The following is a 25,035-nucleotide window of genomic DNA, read 5'->3' on the forward strand; positions in this document are numbered from 1 at the left end:
TCAAAATGGATGTTATTACCCTCAAATTCTACCACCCATGGAACAACTGATTGATTGTACAATCTCTTGCCTTCTCAACTCTAACCCTTATCTCTCCTTACTAGTCTGGTTTTGTTCTGCTATTTCTCTAGGCTATATATTGTTTTCTGATAATTCCACTCCACTCTAAATTTTCACATCAGTGACCCCCCCTTTTTTTCTTATAAAAACAGAGGGGGCATTGTGGGGAATTGAAGGCTGGTCTCCAGTTGATCTGAGGTCTGAACCCCAGGAATGGTAATAATTCACCTTCATGGCAGGATAGGCGTTCTCTTATGCTCCTGAAACTTTGGATCCTGCCTAAGTTACTGCCCCCCACAGCCCCCACAAGAGAAGCTTGGTCAGTAGTAACGTAAGCAATGGCCCAAGCTTCTCACTTTCAGGATAAACTCCTTCCCAGTTACCTAACAACAGTAAAGACCATAAAAGGGCTGTTCAACCCCACCTTGCTCTCTTACTTGTCTCTCTTGCTTCTTACACCTCATTCTCACCCCCTCTCTCCTCTCTTTATCTTCCCTCCTCTCTCCTCTCTTTGTCTTCACCTCTCCTCTCTCCCTCTTACTCTCTAGCCTTTTCTCCCCCTCTCTCTTTTCTACCTTCTCTCTTTCCCCCTGCCTTTCTATAATAAAACTCTAAAATCATATAGAGTCTCTGCTCCATCAAGATCCGCTGCACACTCAGTCTGTTCAGTGTTGGGAACCTCTTCCCTCATCCCTCTCTCCTATAACCCTGGTGGCTTTAGGAAAGTAGCTCTGGGGTCTCCAGGTAGGGCTGCCCCTGGCCACCCCCTGAAGAGTGGGATAGAGGAATGCCCACCCAGGGAGGAGTGGAAGGTAGTTAGCAGCCCTCCCATGCCTGACTGACCAGAGAATAGGTGGAACTCTGCCGGGGTGTGGGTCTTCCCCCACCCCCTCTTCCCCAGGGTCCCTTTTTTTTTGTTTCTAACAGAGAAAAGCAATAGAACCCAATAGTTTGAGTTATCATACAATTTTGATTAGTCTAGAGTCTCTGAATGGCTTTCCCTGAAATAGATATATGATCTGCACACTATATGCTCTATGCCCACAGAAACAGAATTGTTAACAAGTTTTTTTCAAGTTATCAAGGTAAGAATTATATTTATCCTAGCAAAGAATTATGGTATTATAAAACAGAACTGTTTCTAGGTAGTTTCATTATCTTGGCTAGCATATCTAAATAGTGAACAGAGTGTTTCTGGAAAATGTTCACATGCTCTCATATCTAATTGCTTCTTCAACCTCATTTTTTTCTTGCAAGTGTCACAGTGTTTTCTCCTTTCTAATTTTGAACTCTTTTCTCTCACATATGGGAACCTGAATCCCAAAGGGTATTGAGCTTACCTTCATAAACAAAAGTAAGACAAAGCTGGGAAACTGATAGCCTTAATACATGGCAGGGAAATTTACATCCATCCTGAAGCATATGTAAAAAAAGATAACTACTGGTAGAAGGCAACATCCTGGTCACTAAAGGATTTATATGTAGGGGCATGGGCAGTAAATGTCCTTTAGGGTGCAATGGGCAGAGAATTTAAGATATAGGAACAAGAGAAACTATGCTTTAAGAGATAGTAAGGCTGCTGCTAAGAGCTGTTGATTTTTTGCAGAGACAATGGGGATATTAGTGACCATAACCTGATGGTTAAGGCTGAAACAGAGTCTAAAATGTAAGCCATTAGATGAGACCTGGGTATGAGTGAGCCAGACCAGGGGGTTTAATGGTTACTGCTGAAGAGATCAAGAGATTATTATTATTATTATTATTATTATTATTATTATTATTTTATGTGTATTGGCATTTTGCTTGTACATCTGTATGTACATCACATGTAGGCAGTTCCCACAGAGGACAGAAGAGGGCATTTAATTTCTTAGAACTGGATTTACAGACCTTTGTCTGCCATCATGTGGGTGCTGAATTGAACCCAGCTCCTCTGCAAGAGCAACAGCTGCTCTTAACCACTCAACCATCTCTCCTTATCCTCTAGAACCTTTAAATGTCTAGGCATGACAGATTTGTTTTGCTATTTAAGGGTACAAGCCAAAAATGATATATATCCTGAAACTTAGGAAAACAAAATAAAACAGATGAATAATACTCCAAGAACTTTTCTCTATAGTGTGTTTGGAAGCACTTGAGTTTAAATATAATTAGATGTAAAACAAAAAACAAAAACAAAAAACAACAAAACAAAACAAAACAAAACAAAACAGTATGGAGATGTTCTCTACCCCTCTGTATCTCTCTGTCTCTGACTCTCTGTCTCTTTCTGTCTCTCTCTGTCTTTCTCCCGCCTCTCTCTCTCTCTTTCTCTCTCTCTCTCTCTCTCTCTCTCTCTCTCTCTCTCTCTCTCTCTCTGTGTGTGTGTGTGTGTGTGTATGAGTGTCCTGGAGTGGAATATCTATAAGATACTGGATAGGAGAAGAAATAGGCTGAAGGTCTATTCTAGGTGGCTATGCTTACTGTTCCTTTCCAGGGGCTGTTATCTCTTTTCCAAGTAGCAAAGCCTCTGGCTCCTTCAGTTAATATGGGTTTTACATCATACTTTAACGACATGTAATTCAAATTCATCAATTCATATGAGTTTGACACATCTTCTCTCCAGGGGTATGATGACAGTCAAATTTAGGATGAATAGAAATAGTCAAAGAACACATAGATGAGAACCAAAAGAAACTATTTATTAATAGTGTACAAATAAGACAGACATGTTGTTTAAACAAAGCCCCAAAGGCAGAGAGAAGAAAGCTCTAGTTTTGAAGAAAGTAAGGCTTCACACATACTCTGGACTGGGACAGAGAAGTTTGAGGTTAGCTGGTTAAGGAAAAGTGGGGCATTTGCCTAATTTCTTTGAGGATACAGGTGCACATGAGCATCAGTCTGTCTGAGTACATCCTGAGTGTTTTGTACCAGTTGCTTCAGGGCTTGTATTTGGCTTTGTAGACTGGCTGTTGGGTCAGTGCTGGTGTTTTTTACCACATATTAGCTCTGTCCATTCGACGTCTCTCCAGAGCAGCTCTAGCCTATTCCTCCGGGAAATGAAGCTGCTACACACATTAGTCTTGGTTCCGATACTGCTACCTCAACTGACTCAGCTTCTACAGAGTATTTTTTAAAATTTATTTTAAATTTTGATAATCTTATACATGGGCTCTACATCTCTATCATTTCGATGCCAACTCCAACTGCTCTCATGTTTTCCTGATTCACTCTCAAATTCATGACTTTCTTGTGTTTATTGTAGTTACATACACATCCACATATACATATATACATACATACATACATGCATACATACATACATACTTCTATGTGTGTGTATACATACATACACACATACATATATATACACAATACATATATATATACAATACATATATATATACACACACACACACACACACACGTGTGTGTGTGTGTGTGTGTGTGTGTGTGTGAGTGTAAGATCTGTTGAATCCACTTGGTGTTGTTCATATGCATCTAGAGCTGAGCAGCTGGGATTGGATAACTTGTTAGGGGATCATTGCTGAAAAGGCATGAATGACCTTCACTGTTCTGTAAAGAGGTTAAGAACAGTGGAAGGGCTAGAATGGGAGTGCCCTTGCAGGAACTATCCATTGCCCCATGCTATAAGATGTACAGAGACCTTTCCTTCACAAAACAATGGATATTTGCCCATTTTAGGAGTTATTCCCCCTTTTACCCTGTGCTGTCAGATGTGTAGTAGAAAATCTTAGCATAACCTGACTGTGGAAATGCTGGGCCTGATCATGGAAGAATGAGATTATACAACACAGGAGCTGTAAGAATTAACAAGTATGTGTTGTCCAGAGCAGTAATCCTCAACCTCTGAAGGCCCTTTCACAGGGGGTCGCCTAAGACCATTGGAAGACATAGGTATTTACATTATGATTCATAACAGCAGCAAAATTATAGTTATGAAGTAAGAACAAAAATAATTTCATGGTGGGTGGCTCACCAGAACAGGTGAAATGGCATTAACAAGTAAAAAGGTTGAGAATCATTAATATAAAGCTTAAAGGGAATTATGGAACTGGATTTTGAAGTTAATAAATGCTATCTATGCCCAAATCCATTAATTTCAGAGAATTCTTTTGGTACATCATATTTAACTCTAGCTAAGAGGTCAAGGAGTTGAAGGTATGAGAAACACTGATTATAATAGAAATTCTTGAGGTTCCCTAGTGATGGGAGATACAGAGGGATATAGGATATGCCACTGTTAAAAGCACATACTCAGATGCCCATGAAAGGCACTTCAGCATCTCCCAGCTCAGCTTTGGTTATTGTAGAGTAGAGGAAGCATGGTTACTGGGCTAGGCTCATTATTAATGATGAGGATGACAGATCTCTTCAGGAATAGAGATTGTGTGATAGATTACAGTGATCAGAAGCTAAAAGATAGCAAAACCTCACAATGACTCTGAATAGCTTCATAATGACTGAGACAGTCACAGGGTTGGATGTGACATTGAAGTAACACACATTAGTAGCAGCCGCAACAGCAGCAGCTGCAGCAACAGCAAAACAGCTGCACAGAAGTAATACATAAAACACCTAAAGGGTTGAAAATAAGGACATAGCACTGGTTTGTGGGGGTAAGTGTGTGTGTGTGTGTGTGTGTGTGTGTATGTGTGTTTGTGTGTGTGTTTGTTTGTTTTTGTTTTTGTTTTTTTTAGAAAGAAAATGATATAGTCAGGCTGTTAAATTCTTGTGCTGAGGCATGGTCATAGGACCAGTAAAATTTATGATTCCCTAAAACAACCGAATTTTACTTCTAGATTGAGTCTGCTTTTGCAAGTTGTTGATTGAAAAAAATGGCCTGAATTTAGAAACATATTAAAACTCCTGTGTGGACATTAGAGAATTGCTTATGAAAGTATAGAAGTCAGATATTAATAAAGAAATGGGGAATGCTTGGGTAGCGGAAGGTACTTCTGATCTCCGAATCCCCCCAGCTTCCCTTGTGAGTATAGCTGCCCTTTCTCTCCTATGAGTTTGTTATCTCTCTCATGACTAAGCTTTTCTCAGCACCCACCAATTAGCCATATTACTCCAGAGCTATAGGCAGACCTGTGAAAGGCAGAGTAATAAGTTAAAAGGATTTCAACATTTGCCAAATCATATCAACAAAAATATGGAGAATATATATGGGAATAAATAATTTGGTTCTGGTAGTGAGAAAACAGTTCTGAATGGAGAAGATATTTGCTTGGTTTAGATTATCCAGAATAGTTAGTACTGCTGAGTCAAGTCCTATGCCTATGAGGCCTGGTGTTTAGAACAATGAAGATGCCTATAATGAAGATGCAGAAACTGCAGTAATAGTAAACAGGACTATTAGAGCAGAAGTGTTAGTAATTAGTGGCAAGTAGTAACCATGACATTACTGCTATAGTTTGCATCCTTGCATCCTGTGTTCTGTGAAATGAGATGACCCAGAAGACCCCATTTGCCAAATAAATAAAATAAATAAATTCCTTTATGATGAGATTTTCAGGATTTTTAAAAAATGCTACTGTGGCTGATCTATTTGAACTTCAGATGTAATGGTATCTCAAAGTGATAATGACTTAGTAACAAAATTTAACTACCACAGGCAAAATGATTGCCTCAATACAATACTACACAAATCCGGGAACACAAAAGATCTAAGTAGTGGCTAATGAACCCTGAGGTGTACAGGACTAAACTGGGTGGATATACACTAAAAATTGTGAATATATTATATTTTGATGTAGAAATAACAAAGAATTTGTCAGGGTGAATGGATGTATCTGTTGAATTATGAGTTTTATTGGAATGTAGAAAACATTCATCATTATCTTGAATCATTATGTTGATTTTAAGTTTATATTAACCCCTTTGATTTTTGAAAGATGCCATTGCTTGTTGACTAGAGATGGGCAGTAAGAACATTGGTGGCTAAGTGTACTTTAGGACAAAGTCCACTTCCCAATAAGTTCAGCAATCCCGTAAAGCTATTACATAGCTGCTTTCCCATATTGGTGAGTAGGTAGTTAGCACAGGATTACTGTGCAACTGGCACTATTATTACATTCATACATTTGCTTATATACAAATGCAATGGATGAGCTCAGTTTCTGTCAGATCTCCAAGGGCATCTTAAATCTATTGAATTTTTAGGAAACATTATGACTATATGTCTGTTTTATCCAAGAGTTATACACTATAGCCTAATCCCAATGTGATAGTATTTAGAGACAGGAAATTTGAGAAGTAATTAGTTTATGATGAGATTAATGTTATTATAACAGGATACAGAGATATATGACCTGTTTCTACCACTCTCTTTCTTTTGTAATTCACGAAGAATACTTGGATCACTGTAAGGTAGCACTCACTATATGAAGGATAGTGAAATTATCTCCAAGTCAGGAGATGGGTCCTTAGCATATTTGTCAGCATCTTGATTTTGGACTTCTTATTCTCTACAACTCTGAAAAATAATGACAGCTTTAGTTGTAGCAGTGCAAACTGACTGATAGAGAAGTTATCACAGAACACAACATACCATTGCATGCATGGTTAAGTTTTATTATAACAAAAGGATACAGAGCCATATTAGTCAAAGAAAGAGGAATATCATGCAAAATCTAGGGGAAACCATAAAAATACTTCCAGAGTCCTCACTAATTCGACTCATACAGGACATCTTCCATTTAGCTAGTATGGAATTATGTCAGTGAAACTTAAGTGTCCCCAGTACCCATAGGATTTATACCAGATTCTACTTGGTATGCACCCAAACCAGCCATCCAAAAGGAAAGCAAGCATTTGGCATAATCCATGTTGCTTATACTAAGACTTTAGGCATGATAATTTACCTTAGTTGTGTACAGAATAGTAGGAAACCTTTTGAATTGAAAGATTCCAGAAGCTAACACAGTGGCAACACTATAAATACGTCTTTCTAAGAGGCACACTCAGAGCCACTGTGTAAACTCTCCTGTGAATGTAGAACAGGTGAAGGTGCACTCCCAGGGCAGTGGAGAAACAAGACTGCCATCAGCATTCATCCTTGTCCCCATTAATTTAACCTGTCTTCTGTTCTTTGAAGAAGATGGATGAGGCTTGGAAAATAATGGAGGGTTATTGAAAATATAATCAGATTAAGGCTTTTTGTAACAGCTGTGCCTCCAAATGCAGTTTTCTACCAAAACAAATCAAATTTTTGTACAAATATCAACATGGAAAAAATGTATTGCTTTCTTTACTTCACCAAGCAGCTAGCTATAGAAATATTTTGTTCTCAATTAAGTAGACAATACTCCCTTAATGTCTATGTGTGTAGGAGGTGCTTGTATGTCTGTATATATGTGGCATATGTAACTTTAAGCATTCATGTGTGGGTTCTCATGTACATGTGTTTGTTTGTACATGGTATGTGGAGTTTAGAAGATGATTTCAGGAGCTTTGCTCAAATGTTCTCTACTTTTAAAAATCAAGTCTGTTATTGATGTTCACAAATTTGGCTAGATTAGCTGGGCAAGGAGTCTCATGCCTCTGTGTTTTGGTGCTGAAATTACAGGAGGATGGCACCACTTTTCTATGAGAGCTTGTAGGCAGGATTCCACATGGCATGGCATGTGTGTGGATATCAGATGACACCTCCTGGGAGTTGGTTCTCCCCTTTCACCTTGAGTACAGGGATCGAACTCAGATAGTTGGGTTTGTACAAGCATCCTTACCTTCTGAACCATCCTGTTAGATCATAGAGTAGCTGGTTTTAAAGCATGGAATGCAATCTACCAATTTTTTTTAACCAAAATTAGAAGCACAATGTGCTCATTTTTGTAAATATCAGTATATACTTTTATATAGGTTGTAAATACTCTTAAGGTGAGAACCACTGAATAATTCTGTATTATATCTATCAATCCTATCTTCTTTTGGCTAGCCCTAGTGGCTAGCTAGCAAAGAATGGGTACTTTATTTTTTTTTTTTTCTAAAAATGTAAATCTTTATTTAAGATGTTTATTGAATATTTCACACTTGGTGTCTTTCCTAGGAACTTCATAATTACCACGATGAAATACCTGTTAATAAATATCAACCCAGTCACCTCTATGTCTCAACGAATGTTTCTACTTAGAGTTTATGTTCAATGTCCATTTTTAATTGTTATGTGATCTTGGAAAGGTATCTATTATATCTGAGTTACAGCTTTTAAAGATAACATTGGGATTAATTCAAGGGTGATGTTTTGATGTGATAAGACAGAAGAACCCCCCCCCCCCGAAAGGGTTAGAACACTGGGCATCATTAAGCCTATCCTGGATAGAATCAACCTGCTTGGTATCTATATTCTCTGATTCCTTACTCCCTCTGTTACCTATAGAGAAAGTGAGATAAAGTGTAACCAGCTGAAATTCATTTTATCGTTTGAAGCAAAAGATAAATTTGTTTCAGCAAATATTACCCTACTGAGCTGCACTGACTTACTTTGAGTTTCTTCATCCTGGTTCATCTGTTCTCTAAATTATGAATGACACTTGAAAAATATATGACAGTGTTATTTTTAGTAGACAGTAACAGTTAATAAAGCACTTTACCATCTGAAAATAGGCAATCAACAACTTTACCAGCACCATATGTGACTTTTTCAAAATTAAAAAGGTGAATATATTAAAATATTATGACACCTGAATTTACAATTAGGATATAAAATTGACATCCTTCAGTCTTCTCACCTCATTTCATGCTGTTTTCATTTTTCTTCTTTCTTTTCTTATATTTCTTTTCTTCTTTATTCATTTTTCTTATCTTTCTTCTTTTCACCTTCTCAAACTTTCTTTTTAAAAGATGTAAATCTGAAATAAACTTCATACATTAGGATCCTCCATTGACTTTTTGTTGTGAGATGTGAGGCTTTCTGTTACATAAATTTGAAATTTCAAATGCTAAGAGGCCTTGAAAACTAACAAAAGCATTGGAATATATAAAGAAGTCCAAACCCATCATCTGATGGTGGTAAAGAGGCCATATTTTTAGCATCTTTGTTTGTAGACTCTTAACAAAAGGTGAAATGATTGCAATCCTTCATTATTTTCATTCAGGCAACAATTGAATTCAGTTGTTTGTCAACTAGAATTTGAGAGGACCTGTGCTCCCTACTTGAGAAGCAAGGGTGAAAAGTCATAGTCATGGCTTGTTTCATGTATATGCACACATGAAATGTATTACATAGAATAGTAATAGATACAGTATAGTTCCCTGGAAATTAGCTACAAAGTAAGTAAGGTTCTTCTATTTCTTAATCTGGCACATTTATTGCATTTTGAATTTTTTAATATTTATCTATTCATTTGCATGTCCTGGGGCATTTGTGTGTGTGTCCATGTGTGCTCCATAGCTACTAGTACAGGCCAGAGGTGTACAAGCTCCTTCCACAGCATGGATGCTGGAGATATAACTCAAGTGGTTAGAGTCAGTGACAACCATCCTTACCTTACCTGCAGAGCCATCACACCAGTACCACTGGACAGCTTTTTGCGGTTTGAGTGTCTCCTGCTTTTGTGGGTTCTAGAGATTGAACTCAAGCTGGCAGACTTGTAAAGAAAGCACCTTGTCATCCAGAGCCATCTTGCCTTTTACTTTCTTCTTTTAGCAGAAGCAGAATTAAGGGATGAGATGGGGTAGGGGAGACTGGGAGGAGAGGGGAGAATGTAAGTGAGTAAATAAAAATTACTTCAAAAAAGATTTCAAGGAGAATATTACAGAAAAATAATTTCACTTTATTCTGTATATTCAGGGTCTTCAGTGATGTGTAGTGAGATTAAAGTGATAATAATCATTTAAAAAGTTTACATACATATTAATTCATATACCTTATCTAGTTTTCATTTGATATAGTACAGAAGCAATTAAAATTTACTAACTCAGTGGGGCTCTGTCTGTCTTTTTCTGTCTCTGTCTGTCTCTCTGTTTCTCTGTCTCTGTCTCTGTCTCTGTCTCTGTCTCTGTCTCTGTTTCTCTCTCTCTCTCTCTCTCTCTCTCTCTCTCTCTCTCTCTCACACACACACACACACACACACACAAACACGTCTACATATACACATACAAAAATTTGCCTAACATGATATAACTATCCCTGTACAACTGCATTATAAATTTTAGAATAGGTGACAATGTCTCTTGAGGGACCTTGTTTTAGTAACTAAAAAATTAAGTATGATGACCACTGATATTCTCTTAATTGATTTTATCTTACCTGATAAATCTAAAAAAGAAAACACACATATATGTGAACAACTTTATTCTAAACAAAATATGATAGACATGCTGATGTCAATTATAGTCCTCATTTTTACAGCTGGTCCTCATTCTACCTCATTCTACCACATTCTACCACCATTCTATATTTTCATTCACTGCCCTTTAAGCACTCAGAAGGACTTGACCCTTTTCCTGGAGGAGTGCCCCGTACCTTCCTTTCCAAAAGATCTGTATCTTTTGTCATCCTGCCTGAGTAAGATTGTTATAGTTTCTCAATAACTTTAACCACAGAATATAGGAGCATTAAGAGATGTCATAAAGGTTCTCCCACACACTCAGACAAATTTTTCTTACTTCCATTGTGGAGAAGAAATCCATTTTCTCTATGGTAATCTTGATCAATCACCCTCCATCCCCTTTAGCTTGTTAGTTTAAGGGTCTTAGAAGCTATGGTGAACAGGAGGATGTCTGAGCTTCTAGTTCAATGTAGTGTTTGTTGTGTGTCATTGGGGAGGATAGCAAGTGGGACGGTTCCTTTTTCCTCCTATTGATTATCATACCTGTAGATTTTGACTATGGGAGAAACTACCATATGTTGGATGCCGATTAAAAACATGTACCACTTTCTAGAGAACCCTGTACCTGATGACCCCTTATTCGTACTATAACTGTGTTTTCAATGGGCCACTCCCTCTTTCTATCAAGTCAGCTGCTTCAGGATGGTGGGGAACATGGTAAGACAAGTGGATTCCATGATCTGGGACCCAGTGTCACACTTCTCTGGCTGTTAAGTAATTTCCTTAGAAACAATACTTTGTGGAATATGTTGATTATGGATAACTCATTCTGTAAGTCCTTGCATTGTAGTTTGCAAAGAATTATGTTCAGGAAAGGCAAACAAATCCATAATCCAGAGTAAGTATCTACTCTAGTAAAGACAAAATGTTGTCCTTTCCATTGAGAAAATGGTCCAGTGTAGTCAACCTGCCACCAGGTTGTTGGCTGGTCACCCTGGAGAATGATGCCATATCTGGGTTCAATGTTAGTATCTGCTGGTAGCAAATTTGGCATTCATCAGTGGCTGTTGCCACGTCAGCCTTGCGAGTGGAAGTCCATGTTGTTAAGCCTGTGTGTACCTCCATCTCTGCCACGGTGATGACTTTATTCATGGGCCCACTTGGCAATGGCAGGAATGGCTGGAAAAAATGCCAACTGTCTACAGAACGGGTAGTCCAATCAACTTGATTATTGAAGTCCTCCTCTACCAAAGCCACCTTTTAATGGTATATATGAGACATAGTTATCCTGGCTATCCCATCAATCTATTCCTTTCAGCCTATGTATTAATGAACAGTTAGACATCTAGCCATTTTTTCTTTCCAAACAAAATATAGTATCATGTGTACTGCCCAAAGGTCTGCCCACTATGAAGATTTTACTTCGCTGGTATCTTTTAGAGTTGTCCTAGAATGAAATTGCAATGCTGCAATTGTCAATTTCTGCATGGTGCCTGGATAATGGTGGGGGAACTGTGGGACTGTGATAGGCAGTCTATTTTGGTTGAATGGGGCTTGCTCTGGTGACCCAGTTGAGAACTCTACAAAGGACTAAAAGAAAGTCATGTTCCCAGAATCAGGTGCCTCACAGCACAGAGCCCCCAACTCCATGATTCTGTGACAATAAGTCACATAGACAATGTCACAAGCTTCTGGCATTCTGGCTAGATTTCACCTTGACGGTTATCTGGCTATAGCCACCAGGTATGCTTCTCCTCATAGTTACCTGGCAACGGCAAGATAGCTCAGCCCACTATAAGAGGGACTGCTTGGCTCCTCCTCACTCTCTTTAAGCTTTCATCTTTCTTACTCTCTTCTCTAGTCCCCCCCTCTCTCTTCCCCCTCTCTCCACATGGCCATGAGTGGCCTCTCTCTTCCTAACTTCTCTCCTTCTTCCTGCCTTTCTACAATAAAGCTCTAAAACCAGACTGTTTCTGTTCATCAAGGCCCATGGTTCTTGAACAGTGGGATAGGTCTTCTCCTAATGAGCTGCATCTAACCTCCGGCCAGAGTGTCTTCCTATGCTCCAGCTACAGAGTGGACCAAGGACTCTAACCCGCATGGGAACCATCAAGCACCTTCACCCCTTGCCCTCTCCTCTCTTTGTCCCTGGGGCTCAGTGCCACCCTGGGGCCCCCATTCTGTTCTCAGCTCTGTATCCAGTGTGGGATGCTGGAATTTGGGAACCTGGTAACTTCTTCATATAACTTGCATGTGATTTTTGGGATCTGCTTAGGGAATATATACCACTTTTATTTGATAATGGATTCCTACTGTTCACATCCTACATAATGGCTTGGTGGGTCAAATAAAACACAACTCATGATTAGAAGCCTCTCTCCTGGTACTATAATATGTATTAGTCAGCATTCTCTTGAGAAATTGAACTGATAGAATGAAACTCTCTCTCTCTCTCTCTCTCTCTCTCTCTCTCTTCCCTCCCTCCATCCCTCCCTTTCTCTTTCTCTCTGTGTGTACATATATTAGACTGATTAGATTATATGTTTTATATCTTATCTATCTTATATTTATTAAAATATACATCCCATATACTTTTATTAAAATATACACCCCATATTCATATACAAGAATGACTTACAGGCTGCACTCCAACTAGTCCAGCAATGACTTTCTACCAATGGAGGATCCAAAAATCCAGTAGTTGTTTAGTTCACAAGGTTGGATGTCTTGTTTGGTCTTCAGTATATCCCACAATTCCAAAGAAATAGGCTCTAATGACACTGAAGGAACAGTAACTTACCAGAGAATAAAATAAGCAGGCGAAGATAACTTTCTTCTTACATATCCTTTGTATAAGCTGCCAACAGAAAGTGTGGCCCAGGTAAAAAGTGGATCCTCTTTTAAACTCACCTCAAAAGAAATAGATTCAAATGATTTAATTAAAAAAGTCTCTCATAGGTGTCACTAGCCATTTAGGTTCAGCAAATTCCAGATGTAGCCAAGTTGACAATCAAGCACAGCCATCACATGTGTCCCCCTTCTCACCTTGACACACCATCATATTTATGTCTATCTACACCTCTCTCTCTATCTCTATATCTAGGTAGATATCTATATCTCTATGTATCTATCTATTATCTATCTATTTGTCTATCATCTCTCTCTATATATACACACACATATATATGTTGCTTTCAATTTTTTGATATCTATATCTATCATCTATCTATCTATCTATCTATCTATCTATCTATCTATCTATCTATCTATCTATCTATCATCTCTCTCCATACACACACACACACACACACACACACACACACACACACACACACACACACACATGTTGCTTCCAAATTTTTTGATATCTCTATCTATCTATCTATCTATCTATCTATCTATCTATCTATCTATCTATCCATCTATATCACAGTAGACAAAATTTGGAAGGAACCCGTGTCATTTTGTTCGTGAATGGGTGAAACAGTTAAACAGACAATTGAGACATACAATTATTGAGCTCCAACAAATCCTCATGCCATTTGCTACCATTGGATAAGTGAAATAATTCAGAATAAGAAAGAAAGATTTATGATATTGCATGAAAGTGCATATATGGAATCTAAAATTTTAAAAGTTCAAATGTAGAGAAATAGGAAATAAATCATGGTTGCTGGGAGTAAAAATGAGATTTAGGCAGACAGATAGGATGAGTTCTATATAGTAGAACAAGAGTTCTATACAGTAGAACAAGAGTTCTTAGATATACATTGTTTAATTCCCTCTATTATAAGTGAATGGAGGGAATTGGTTATATTGACAGATGTTGAAGCAATTGAGCACTGTAGGTTGAGAGATGATCTAGCTATCAGACTTATTCCATTTTTGGAAAATGGACTAAGGTATTCTGTTGAAAAATACTTTTATTAGTGCATGTTGCCTGAACAAAAATGCATGACAAAATGTACTTCAGAGCAAATGACTTCTTGATTCAGGTCATTACATTGGTGAAGGTGTGGCTGAGCAACTCCCCTCATGGCAGCAGATACACATGGAGCAGACAATGAGACAATGAGAAAGGTAGAAACCAAGGGAAACATATACTCCTTCAAATGCTTGTCCCTAGTAATTGTCATTTATTAGGTAGTTTCAAGCTCCTAAGATTTCCTCAGCCTCCAAACACAGAGCCATCAGCTGGGCAACAAGTGTCTAAGACATGAGCAATAGGGAGCGTTTCAAATTTGGCCCTTTATAATCCTCCAAGACACAAAGTCAATACAGAATATTGATGTGAAGAGAGGAAGGGAACTGGAGTTATGAGACATTTTCAGAAGTCATCCAGTAAGTTTGCAACAGGGCATAAGAAAGCAGGATGCACATTGTACCTGACTAGGCAAACTGTATTTGTGAGTCACATTAAGTACTTTAATATTACTTATTTTAGAAGAAAATAAGTAGGAATCTATTTTCATTTTAGAGTTGACACTATGCTTAAAGAACAAAAAATTAGTTATGTGGAAAATATCAAATTTGGAATGACATAGAAATGAGAATTGATCATTTACAACTTTCGCACAGAAGATACATTTAATGAATAAGATAAAATATGTGAGAATAGCCCAGGAACAATTCCTGAGGTGGACAGCCCAACAAAGTAATCACTCATTGAAATATAAAACAGAGTAACTGCTAGTTGATTAAGCATGGAACAGGAAAGTAGGTTAAATTATTGATGCAAATATACATATATACATATATATGTATATCAATTAGCCCATGTGTATATGTATTTGTGCACATGCATATGAGCATGTGTGTGTGTGTGTGTGTGTTCATATGTATACTGGAAGGAGAAAGATCAGATAGGATTGCAATCATAGCTTTAGAAAACAGCAGTAAACAGATAATTCCCAATGTCATGGAAGCGAAAAGAAAGTCAAGAAGCATGTAAAAGCTGATTACAAAATGACACTGTGTTGGTTTGAATGAAAATGTCCCCGGTAGACTCATAGGGAGTGGCACTATTAAGAAGTCTGGCCTTTGGATGTAGGCATGGTCTTTTGGAGGAAGTATGTCAAAGGGTGTGGGCTTTGAGGTTTCAGATGCTCAAGTCAGGCTATCTCTTCCTGTTGCCTATATAAGTGTAGAGCTTCCAGCTACTTCTTCATCACCATGTCTGCCTGCATGCCACCATGTTTCCCACCATGACAATAATAGACTAAAACTCTGAACTGTAAGCTAGCCCCAATGGAATGTTTTCATCTATAAGAATTGCTGTGGTCATGGTGTTTCTTCATAGCACCATAAACCCTAAGACAGAGACACTATATAAAAGTATAAGAATAATCAATATTTAAAAGAAAATAGAAAACAGACACACAGAATATATTATTAGTATTCACTAATCATATGTAAGATTTAGAGGAGAAATATTTCTGAAGAAAATGTGTATCACAGAACGTTTAAATGCTCCACATCATGCAATATGTTCACTGATAAGGCATAAACAGGAATCCCTCAAGAGCCTTGAATATTCTCACATTCAAGGATATACACATGCTTTTCCCCCCAGAATACAGGGGAAGTTTACTTTGCTAACAGCGCAAGTGCATTCTCTATCCTTAAAGTCTGGTCTTCCCACTCTACAGTTTTAGTTACTTCTTATCAGCTTGGGAGGTTATCTCTGTATTTTGCAATTACATTGCTGAAATTAAAAAACTAAAGTAGTTATAAACAACTCCAAGAGCCAGGGATGGTGATATATACCTTTATTACCCACATTTAGGACTTAGAGGCAGAATGGCAAGTTCAAGTCCAAACTTAGTTAAGTTCAAGGCCATATTGGTTAAATGAATGGGACTGTTTCCTCTGGCCCTGTCAATTTAAAATTAAAATTAAATACCCCCAAAAATTGTATATAGAGAGATATTTAATGATGAATATATTTGTGATCCCTCTAGTATACTTATTTAAGAATTTTTTTATTTATTTATTTTTTGTTCAAGACAGTTTTTCCCTGTAGCCCTTGTTATCCTGGAACTGACTCTATAGATGAAGCTGGCCTCAGACTCAGAGAAATCCACCTACCTTTTAAGTGCTAAAATTAAAGGCATGTGCTACTACCACCTGACGATTCTTTATCTACTGTCTCTGTGCATCAGCTACTTCAGTACACTGTTAATTCTGAGTACTTGCACCATGTCACATGCTTTATTTGTAAAAGTTAATTAAGGTGTATGGACAAGGGATATGCTACATGGTACAGTAATATGCTCATCAATGGGCTATGTGAATTCAAATTCTTGACCCCAAACTTAACTGTATCTTCTACTATACTCTTAGAGTTTGGGAGGCTGAAGTAGAAGGATTGGGACTATAAGCCCAGTTTAGGCTATGTAGGGAAAATATCTTTTGGGGAAAAAAAAGCAGAATAAAATGAAACACACAGATTCATGGTAGAAATGTATTTAGTATGTCCATGATACTGAGTTGGTTGCAATCTGGGAGGAAAATAATTTTATTCAATAATTCTAACAATCTAGACTGATAGTAAGGCCCTAAATGTACATGTGAGGGCTTATACAGGAATAAAGACAGAAAGTCCAAATATTAGTTACAACTTTATTACAGTCCCCCATTTATGTATTTGCTCTTTGTTTTTGACTTTTTCTTTCAGTAGATAACAGGGTCATAAAACTATACACAGTGTTATAAATTTCAGCCATGTTCAGCTAGCTTCAAATGTGGTGCAATGACTCAAGTTAAATATTTTCTAAAGTCCTTCCTCTGAAAGATTAAGTTACAGCCTGGAGAGTCATCTGTAAAGAACAGTTTCAAGGGAACTGGAGTGCACCCTCACAGGAGAAAAAATCTGGAAAGCAAAGAGAGAAAAGAACGACTTCAAGTTATGATCACTGATCTTATAAGTGACTGACTTTGCACCCCCAATACCGAGGGATGTTTCTCCTCGAGGCTGCTGTGTCAGCCTTCTCAATGCATAGAGCTCTTTGTTTCCTTTGGACTGTCTTCCTTTCTATTTCTCCACTGAGTCAACAAGGAGTTCAAGCCTTTCAGTGCAGTAATGGAGTCTCTTTGCCTTCTGACCATGTGTGTGACTTTACAGACCACTGTGGGGACAACAGTGATGAGCAGCAATGTAAGTGTCATTTGCCTTTCCCAATTCCAGGTCTTTGTTTACCTTCATACAGGAGTTTGTGAAGAGCCATGGGGATCCATCTAGAGTCCTAGCCTGTGAATGGTTTTATTTCAGAGTCTCCAAGGGTGGTGGTATATTGTTCAATAAATATGATACATGTATAAAATATTATAATATTAAATCACTGAGATTTTGACTATGTTTTTAAACAATTTTAACTGATTGTAAGGAAGTGATAAAGAGAAATTTAGCTTGGAAGTTTGACTAGTGAAGCAAAATTTCAATGACAGTCATTAATTCAGTTGCAAAAATACTAGAATGGAAATTATGAGCTAAAGTATGGATTTAATACAGAAATTAATTTTACTTTGGATGGGATATTATTTTTTCACATATGGGAGACTACTGCGAAATGTCTTAATATACATAGCTTAACATCAGCTTGTGTGTTTTAAGTGCTGTGGAGAGTATGGGGAGCTTTCAAGTCTAGGCTGAACTATGTGTTGATTGTGTGAAATTGAATCTTCATTTTATTATAAAAGAGAGTAAGATGAGAGAAGTCTCTGAATAGTGGGCACAGGTAGGCTCATGCTCCACTGCTTACGAAGGTGACATGCATGTATCTGATGTTTCTATTACATTATAAAATCTTGACAGGAAACCATACAATGAACATGGTAAGTGGCATAATTCTTTTACACAACCTCCTTTAGAAAATGGAAGTTTTACAAAATTGCTATTTTGGAAAAAAAACATTTTTGTTGTTTTGTACAACCATCAATTCAGTTATCAGAACCATTAATTTTTATTCCTGGACATTATGTTACTCAAATTTATGTTTTCTAATTTATTCAGATAAAGGAGCAGTCAGTGCTTGTAAAATTTATCACTTCTTTTGTAAATGCAGAGCTTTATTTTATCCTGTCATCACCCTCCTCTTTCATAGTCAGTAAAGTAAAGTAAGAAAAAGATTAGTGATCAATTTCTCCTGAAGAAGAAAATGGGTTAATGATTTTCCTCCTGTTTGGGATTTCGATGTGGTTCATATCTAGTAACTATTAAATACAGAGATCTTGGTTGATCCATTTGTATCTGTCCAATTTTCCCAGTAAGACTAAATGTAGCTATGCTACCCCATGCCTGGGCCTGTCTGTGAGGTCATTCATGTCCTCGGTGGGCAGCAGAGAGCAACCACTACTGGTTTGACGGGAAATGCAATGTCCTTTCCATGATTAATCTCTGTGAAGTTTCCTCTAACACTCTCGCTGCAATGTCATGTATGGTCTTGCTCCAGGGAAAGGTTAGCGCAGAGAGGGAGAAACTGCTGAGTGGAAAAGGTCTCTGCTGTACGAAGTTTTAATAAGCCAATCTCTGAGGCAGGCTAAGGCATGGGTCTGTCCAATAAACACATTTAATTTTAAATGTTACATTGAGAAGTCACCTTTTGCTTTTTCCCTTTTCATCGTCGTTTTCTAAGAACTTTATTTCTTGATATTTTTATTTAAAATGTGGACAAGAACCTAGAGACAAAAACAAGACACACTTTAAAATGTTAGAGTTAGATTTTTTATTTTTGTACACTACATTAGAGGGAGAGTACTGGGAGGGAGTGATGGACAAGCAATTTCGCTCACAAAAACTCTGATGCTAATCTTAGTTTGGCTTAAAAAGAATCTAACTTTATAATGATGGTACAGTAACTAGGTAGAAAGAGAAATCAGTCTGTGCCCCTTACATCCAAATCTTGTGACCTTTAAAGAAGTAGATCAGCATGTAAGTCTTTGAGACTTTCCTTAATAAAATTGGCAGGACTGAGGTTGAATTTAGATGTCAAAGGTGTTATGTGCATGTTTTGAAATGTCCTTGTTTACATTTTACTTTTTAGTCTTCTTAATTTTAATTTTTATTTTTTCAGAATTTCACACATAAGTCTATGGTATTTTCACCATTTCTACTTCTCCTTTTCTTGCCTCCAACTCCTGATGCTACACCTTCTTTTTTCTGTAATTATTATTGTTTTACACACATACACACACACACACACACACACACACACACACGCACACTACTGAGTCTAGCTAATCTTGGCCTTATGTACATGTATTTAGGGCTGACTACTTAGGGTTGAGAAACCTGTCAGGGAGCTAGTTAATTTCCCATATGTATGTTGACATGTTCACTGGTATAGTATTGTGAGGTTTAGTGTAAACAATTACATTGTTGAGTCTTCATGGGTACAGTATGCAAGTGCACTTTATATATATATATATATATGCAAGTGCATTTAATATATATATGCATATATATGTGTGTGTGTGTATGGCTATATCAATAAATTGGAATATATCATTACCTTTCTTATTTTTTATGAAACACTTGATTTTCCCTTTTGTTATTTTGAAAGATACATTATTGATTAGAGTCATTTGGCTATGCAATAGATTACTTATTTTCTCTGTCTGAAACTTTGTACCCTTTGTGAATAACATACCAACCTATCCCCCATATTTGAGTAGCACCTTTCTACTCTTAGAATTCAGACTGGCAAACAGAAGTGGATGCTCACAGTCAACTATTGGAGGGAACACATGGCACCCAATGGAGGAGCTAGAGAAAGTACCCAAGGAGCTGAAGGGGTCTGCAACCCTGTAGGTGGAACAACAATATGAACTAACCAGTACCCCCNGAGCTCGNGTCTCTAGCTGCATATGTAGCAGAAGATGGCCTAGTCAGCCATCATTGGGAAGAGAGGCCCCTTGGTCTTGCAAACTTTATATGCCCCAGTACAGTGGAACACCAGGGCCAAGAAGTGGGAGTGGGTGGGTAGGTGAGCGGGGGAGGGGCTATAGGGTACTTTGGGGATAGCATTTAAAATGTTAATGAAGTAAATACCTAGTAAAAATTGGAAAAAAGAAAGAATTCAAAACTTTGGATTCCACGTAATAAATGACTTCATGTGATACTTATTTTTCCCTTTCTGTCTTAATTCAATTCACACCATGTTTTCCAGATTCTAGAATATTGTTGCAAATGAAGCGATTTTTCCCTTTTTAAAGTCTGGATAGAATTTCATGGTGAACATATTATCTTTTCTTCATTCATTCTGTGTAATAACGGTAAGATGGTGATTTCTGTTTCACACATTGATTTATATTATTTATATATTTATGTAAGAATCATATTTCCAGACTATGCAGTAGTTGTATTTTTAGCTTTTGTAGTAGTTTTAATAATGGTTGTACTAATTTATGTTCCCATCAGTAATGTACAGAATTTACCTTCTATTCTTGTTGACCCTAACACCTTTACCTATCTGTTTTCTTTTCTGTGGTAACTGAGGACTGAGCACTTGTGCATAAGAGGAAAGTAGTCTTTAAATGTTTTTTTTTTTTTTTTAAATTTAGTCTTATAGCAAATATTACAAACTGATCACAGTCTCCTTTCCCTCCTCCCGCTCATCACCCCAATTAATTCCTTCTCTGTTTCCCTTCAGAGAAGGACATGCCTTCCAGGAATATAAACCAAACATGGCATATCATATCCTCCCCTGGCCCTGCTCCCCAGTCCACCTACTCCTGCTGCCTGGCCCTGGCATTCCCCTGTACTGGGGCATATGATCTTCACAAGACCAAGAGCCCCTCCTCCTATTGATGGCTGACTAGGCCATCTGCTACATATGCAACTAGAGGCATAGTTCTGGGGATACTGGTTAGTTCATATTGTTGATCCTCCTACAGGGTTGCAGACCCCTTTAGCTCCTTGGGTACTTTCTCTAGCTCCTTCATTAGGGGCCCTGTATTCCATCCAATAGATGACTGTGGGCATCTACTTCTATATTTTCCAGGCACTGGCATAGCCTCACAAGAGATAGCTTTATCAGGGTCCTGTCAGCAAAATCTTGCTGGCATGTGCAATAGTGTCTGGGTTTGGTGGTTTTATATGTGATGGATCCCTGGGTGGGGCAGTCTCTGGATGGTCCTTCCTTCTGTTTCAGCTCTGAACTTTGTTTGTGAAGCAATCTTATAAGAGGAAAAGGATCTCAAAAGCAGGTGAAAGAGTCAGAGGCAACTCCTGCTCCCAGTTAGGACTCCCTCAGGAAGACTAAGCTATATGAACATAACATATATGTGGCTGACCTATCAGTTTCATTCAGGCTGATTGACTGTTCAGTCTCTGCGAGCCACTGTGAACTCAGGTTAGTTGATATTGTGTGTTTTCTTGTGGCGTTCTTCACCACTCTGCCTCCTTTCATCTTTTCTCCCCATTCTTCAGGATTTCTTCAGCTTGGCCTAGTGTTTGGATGTGGATGTCTATATCTGCTTCCTTAAGTTGCTGGTTAAAGGCTCTGTTTCTTTTGATATCTGTTATTTTAAGAGAGGATCTCCCTCAATTGTTCAGGTTTGCCTTGGACTTGTGATCTGTCAGTCTCAGCTTCCTCCTTACAAGCTAGATTTACAGACCCATAGTACCAGGCTAGCTCATTTCTTCTGTCTATAACAATCCATCCCAGGAGGTATAAAACAGTATCCCCCTGGAATTGGATTTTGCATGCATTCATGTATGTGTAGGACCTCTTTAAGACATATCTGTTTAGGTCCTTTGCTGATTTTCAATTTGTTTCTTGGTTTTGCTGTTGCATTAAGTTTCTTATGTATTTTATTTATTCATTTTTATATGTCATGTAATTTTTTTTCTTTCCTCTGTGGAGATGATTTCTTCACTTTGTTAATTGCTTCACTTGCTGTGTATACATTTTTTTAGTTTGAAGCAATCCTGGCTGTACATTACTGCTCTTATTGCCCATACCATGAGACCATTAACTCCATGAACCATTTCAAATCATCTTTTTAGTTTCATTCTTCTTTTGATTTGGGTTTGTTTTGTTGTTCCTTATTTTTCACTCTTTGAAGTATAGTGGTAGATTATTTATTTGAAATCAGTTGTGTGTTTGCACATTTGTGTATACATGTGTGTATGTCTACATGTGTGTACATGTGCATGCATGTCTGCATGAGAGTGCTTATGATGTGTATACACATGGATGTGGTCAAATGTTGATGCCAAGAGTTTTCCTTAGTTTTCTACATCCTATTTTTTTTAATGTATTGACTTTCCATCCTATTCATTGACCTTCCTCTTGGTCATCTCTCTTCCCACAATCCTTCTTTGCTCCTCCCTCCCCTTCTCCTCTGAGCAGGAGCAACCCACTGAGTACCCTCCCACCATGACACATAAAGTCTCTCTACTTGTACCCTCTCCCACTGAGACCAGACAGGGCAGCCCAACTAGAAGAACACATTCCTCATACAGACAACAGCTTTTGTGATAAACCCCCTTCCAGTTGTTCAGGACCCCAGTGAAGACCAAGCTGCACATCTGCTACACAGGTGCAGAGAGGTCTAGCCTGTGCTTGTTTTGGTTGGTGGTTCAAACTCTGAGAGCCCTATGGATTCAGTTTAGTTGACACCATTGGTCTTCCTGTGGAGTTCCTATCTCCTTAAAGGCCACAATTCCTCTTCCTGTTTTTCCAAGAGTCCTCAACCTCCATCCATTGTTGGGTGGAGGTATCTTCTGGTTCTTTGAGAAAACCAACAATATAGACAAACCCTTAGCCAAAAAAAAAAAAAAATCAGAGACAAGTATGCAAATAAACAAAGTCAGAAATGAAAAGAAATGCATAACAACATCAAGCTAAATGAGGAGAAACTTAAAGTAATTCCACTAAAATCAGGGTCAAGACAAGAATGCTCATTCTTTCTCTGTATCTATTCAACATAGTACTTGAAGTTCTAGCTAGAGCCATAAGACAACTAAAGCAGATCAAGGGTAAATAAATCAGAAATGTTAAAGTATCAATATTTGCAGATGACACCTCCTGTGTTTTGACACTATAATTTTCACTGAACCTGGAATTCACTCGATGGTTAGAACCCCAGGGATCCTCAAGTGTCTTCTAATGCTGAGACTATAGCACACACTGCTATCCCTGGATATTTAGTTTGGTAATGGGATCTGATACAGATCTCTTATACAGCAAACACTTTGTCCACCAAGCAGCCACCTCAGCTGCAAATTTTGGATATTTATAATCAGTCTCAATTTTCAAACATTTGTGAAATTTCCAAATTCTCTCTTGTTTCTAGATTTAAGATACTATGACAAGAGACTTGAACTGATGTTCATAAATTTAAGTTTAATAATATTTATAACAAAATGGATGATCCATCTGGGAACTTGTTTTGCATGTACTTGACAGGTTTCATAATTCTGTGTCCTTACATGAATGCCTGAGCATATAAGGAAAGTGCCGGCTCTCCGACCTTGTCAGATAGCAATAGATTTTAACCATTGAGTCTGGCCCCAAATTCTGCTACTGAGTAGCCTGACTTTGGCCACTACCTGAACACTGATGTTGAATGGAACTGACCCAGTAAGATGCCCCTGGCTGAATTCTGTCTCATTCAGGAATACCAATTGGAGTTCTGTTATAGCCTTTCGCAGATTAGAATTTTAAGTTATTTTCCCTGGTTGAACAACAATTTTCTTTGAAATTTTTAGTTGAGCAAGGAAAGTTCTGTGTTGGGTAGTGACTATGAACAAAGCCTTTGGGTCACTGCTTCATCATATGGGTAAGGTCAGTCCACAAACGTTTGCTCCACATATATTTATTTGTATTTGTATTTGTATTAGCATTTTTTGAGATTACAATAGAGTCACATCATTACCACCTTCCCTTTCATCCCTCTAAAACATTCTGTATATACCCTTTAAGTTTCTTCCAAATTAATAGCCTTTTAAAATTAATTGACATTACATGCATATGTGTATATGTGTACATATGTATTCCTTAATGTAATGGATACATCCACATTTAGTTGTAGACATGCCCTTGGCTTTAGGCCTGTGGCAGTATTAATTAGGACACCAAGGTTTCTTGCAACCATGTTGCTGACTGGCATTTGGGATGGGAAAGGTGGAGAGTCTTAGACACTTGCTCATGTACTAGACTTTTGATCTTGAGCTACCTTAAGGACAGGATGGGGCTGGGCAAGGAACATGCCAGACTCAAGTCTGGCAGACATACAGACTTGGTAACTGCAGACCAATACATTGGTGAGACTTGGTAGCCCAGTCCCTGTATTGGATAGAAGGGAGGTAAGCATCTATGTTTTCACAACAGATACTGTGATCCCCACCACTGTTTCTAATCTTAATGACTAACTGACACTTGGTCATTACCTCCCATGCAACAAGACAAAAAATATCCTTCTCTGAAGGGCCCTAAAAGGCTAGAAAACGTGCTTCCCAGTCTCTTTCCCCTTGGATCTGAGGGAATCTTGGCCCTGGTGTTCCCCTGTATTGGAGCATGTAGAGTTTGCAAGACCAAGGGGCCTCTCTTCCCAATGATGGCTGACTAGACCATCTTCTGCTACATATGCAGCTGGAGACATGAGCTCTGAGGGTGCTGGTTAGTTCATATTGTTGTTCCACCTATAGGGTTGTAGACCCCTTCAGCTCCTTGGGTACTTTCTCTAGTTCCTC

At 38.1% G+C, this 25,035-nt stretch overlaps 1 protein-coding gene across 1 annotated transcript in view; it reads left to right on the forward strand.

Annotated features, from left to right (window-relative positions):
* The first annotated feature begins 17,294 nt into the window (after positions 1-17,294).
* The window catches only part of Malrd1 (MAM and LDL receptor class A domain containing 1), a 658,259-nt gene continuing 650,518 nt past the window's right edge, over positions 17,295-25,035 (forward strand). Inside the window, exon 1 of the mRNA XM_021195116.1 lies at positions 17,295-17,493. Coding sequence (XP_021050775.1) covers positions 17,295-17,493 — 199 coding nt within the window. The remainder of the gene's footprint in view (positions 17,494-25,035) is intronic.

Source organism: Mus pahari, chromosome 3 (genome assembly GCF_900095145.1).
Source record: "Mus pahari chromosome 3, PAHARI_EIJ_v1.1, whole genome shotgun sequence".
Taxonomy (NCBI): Eukaryota; Metazoa; Chordata; class Mammalia; order Rodentia; family Muridae; genus Mus; species Mus pahari.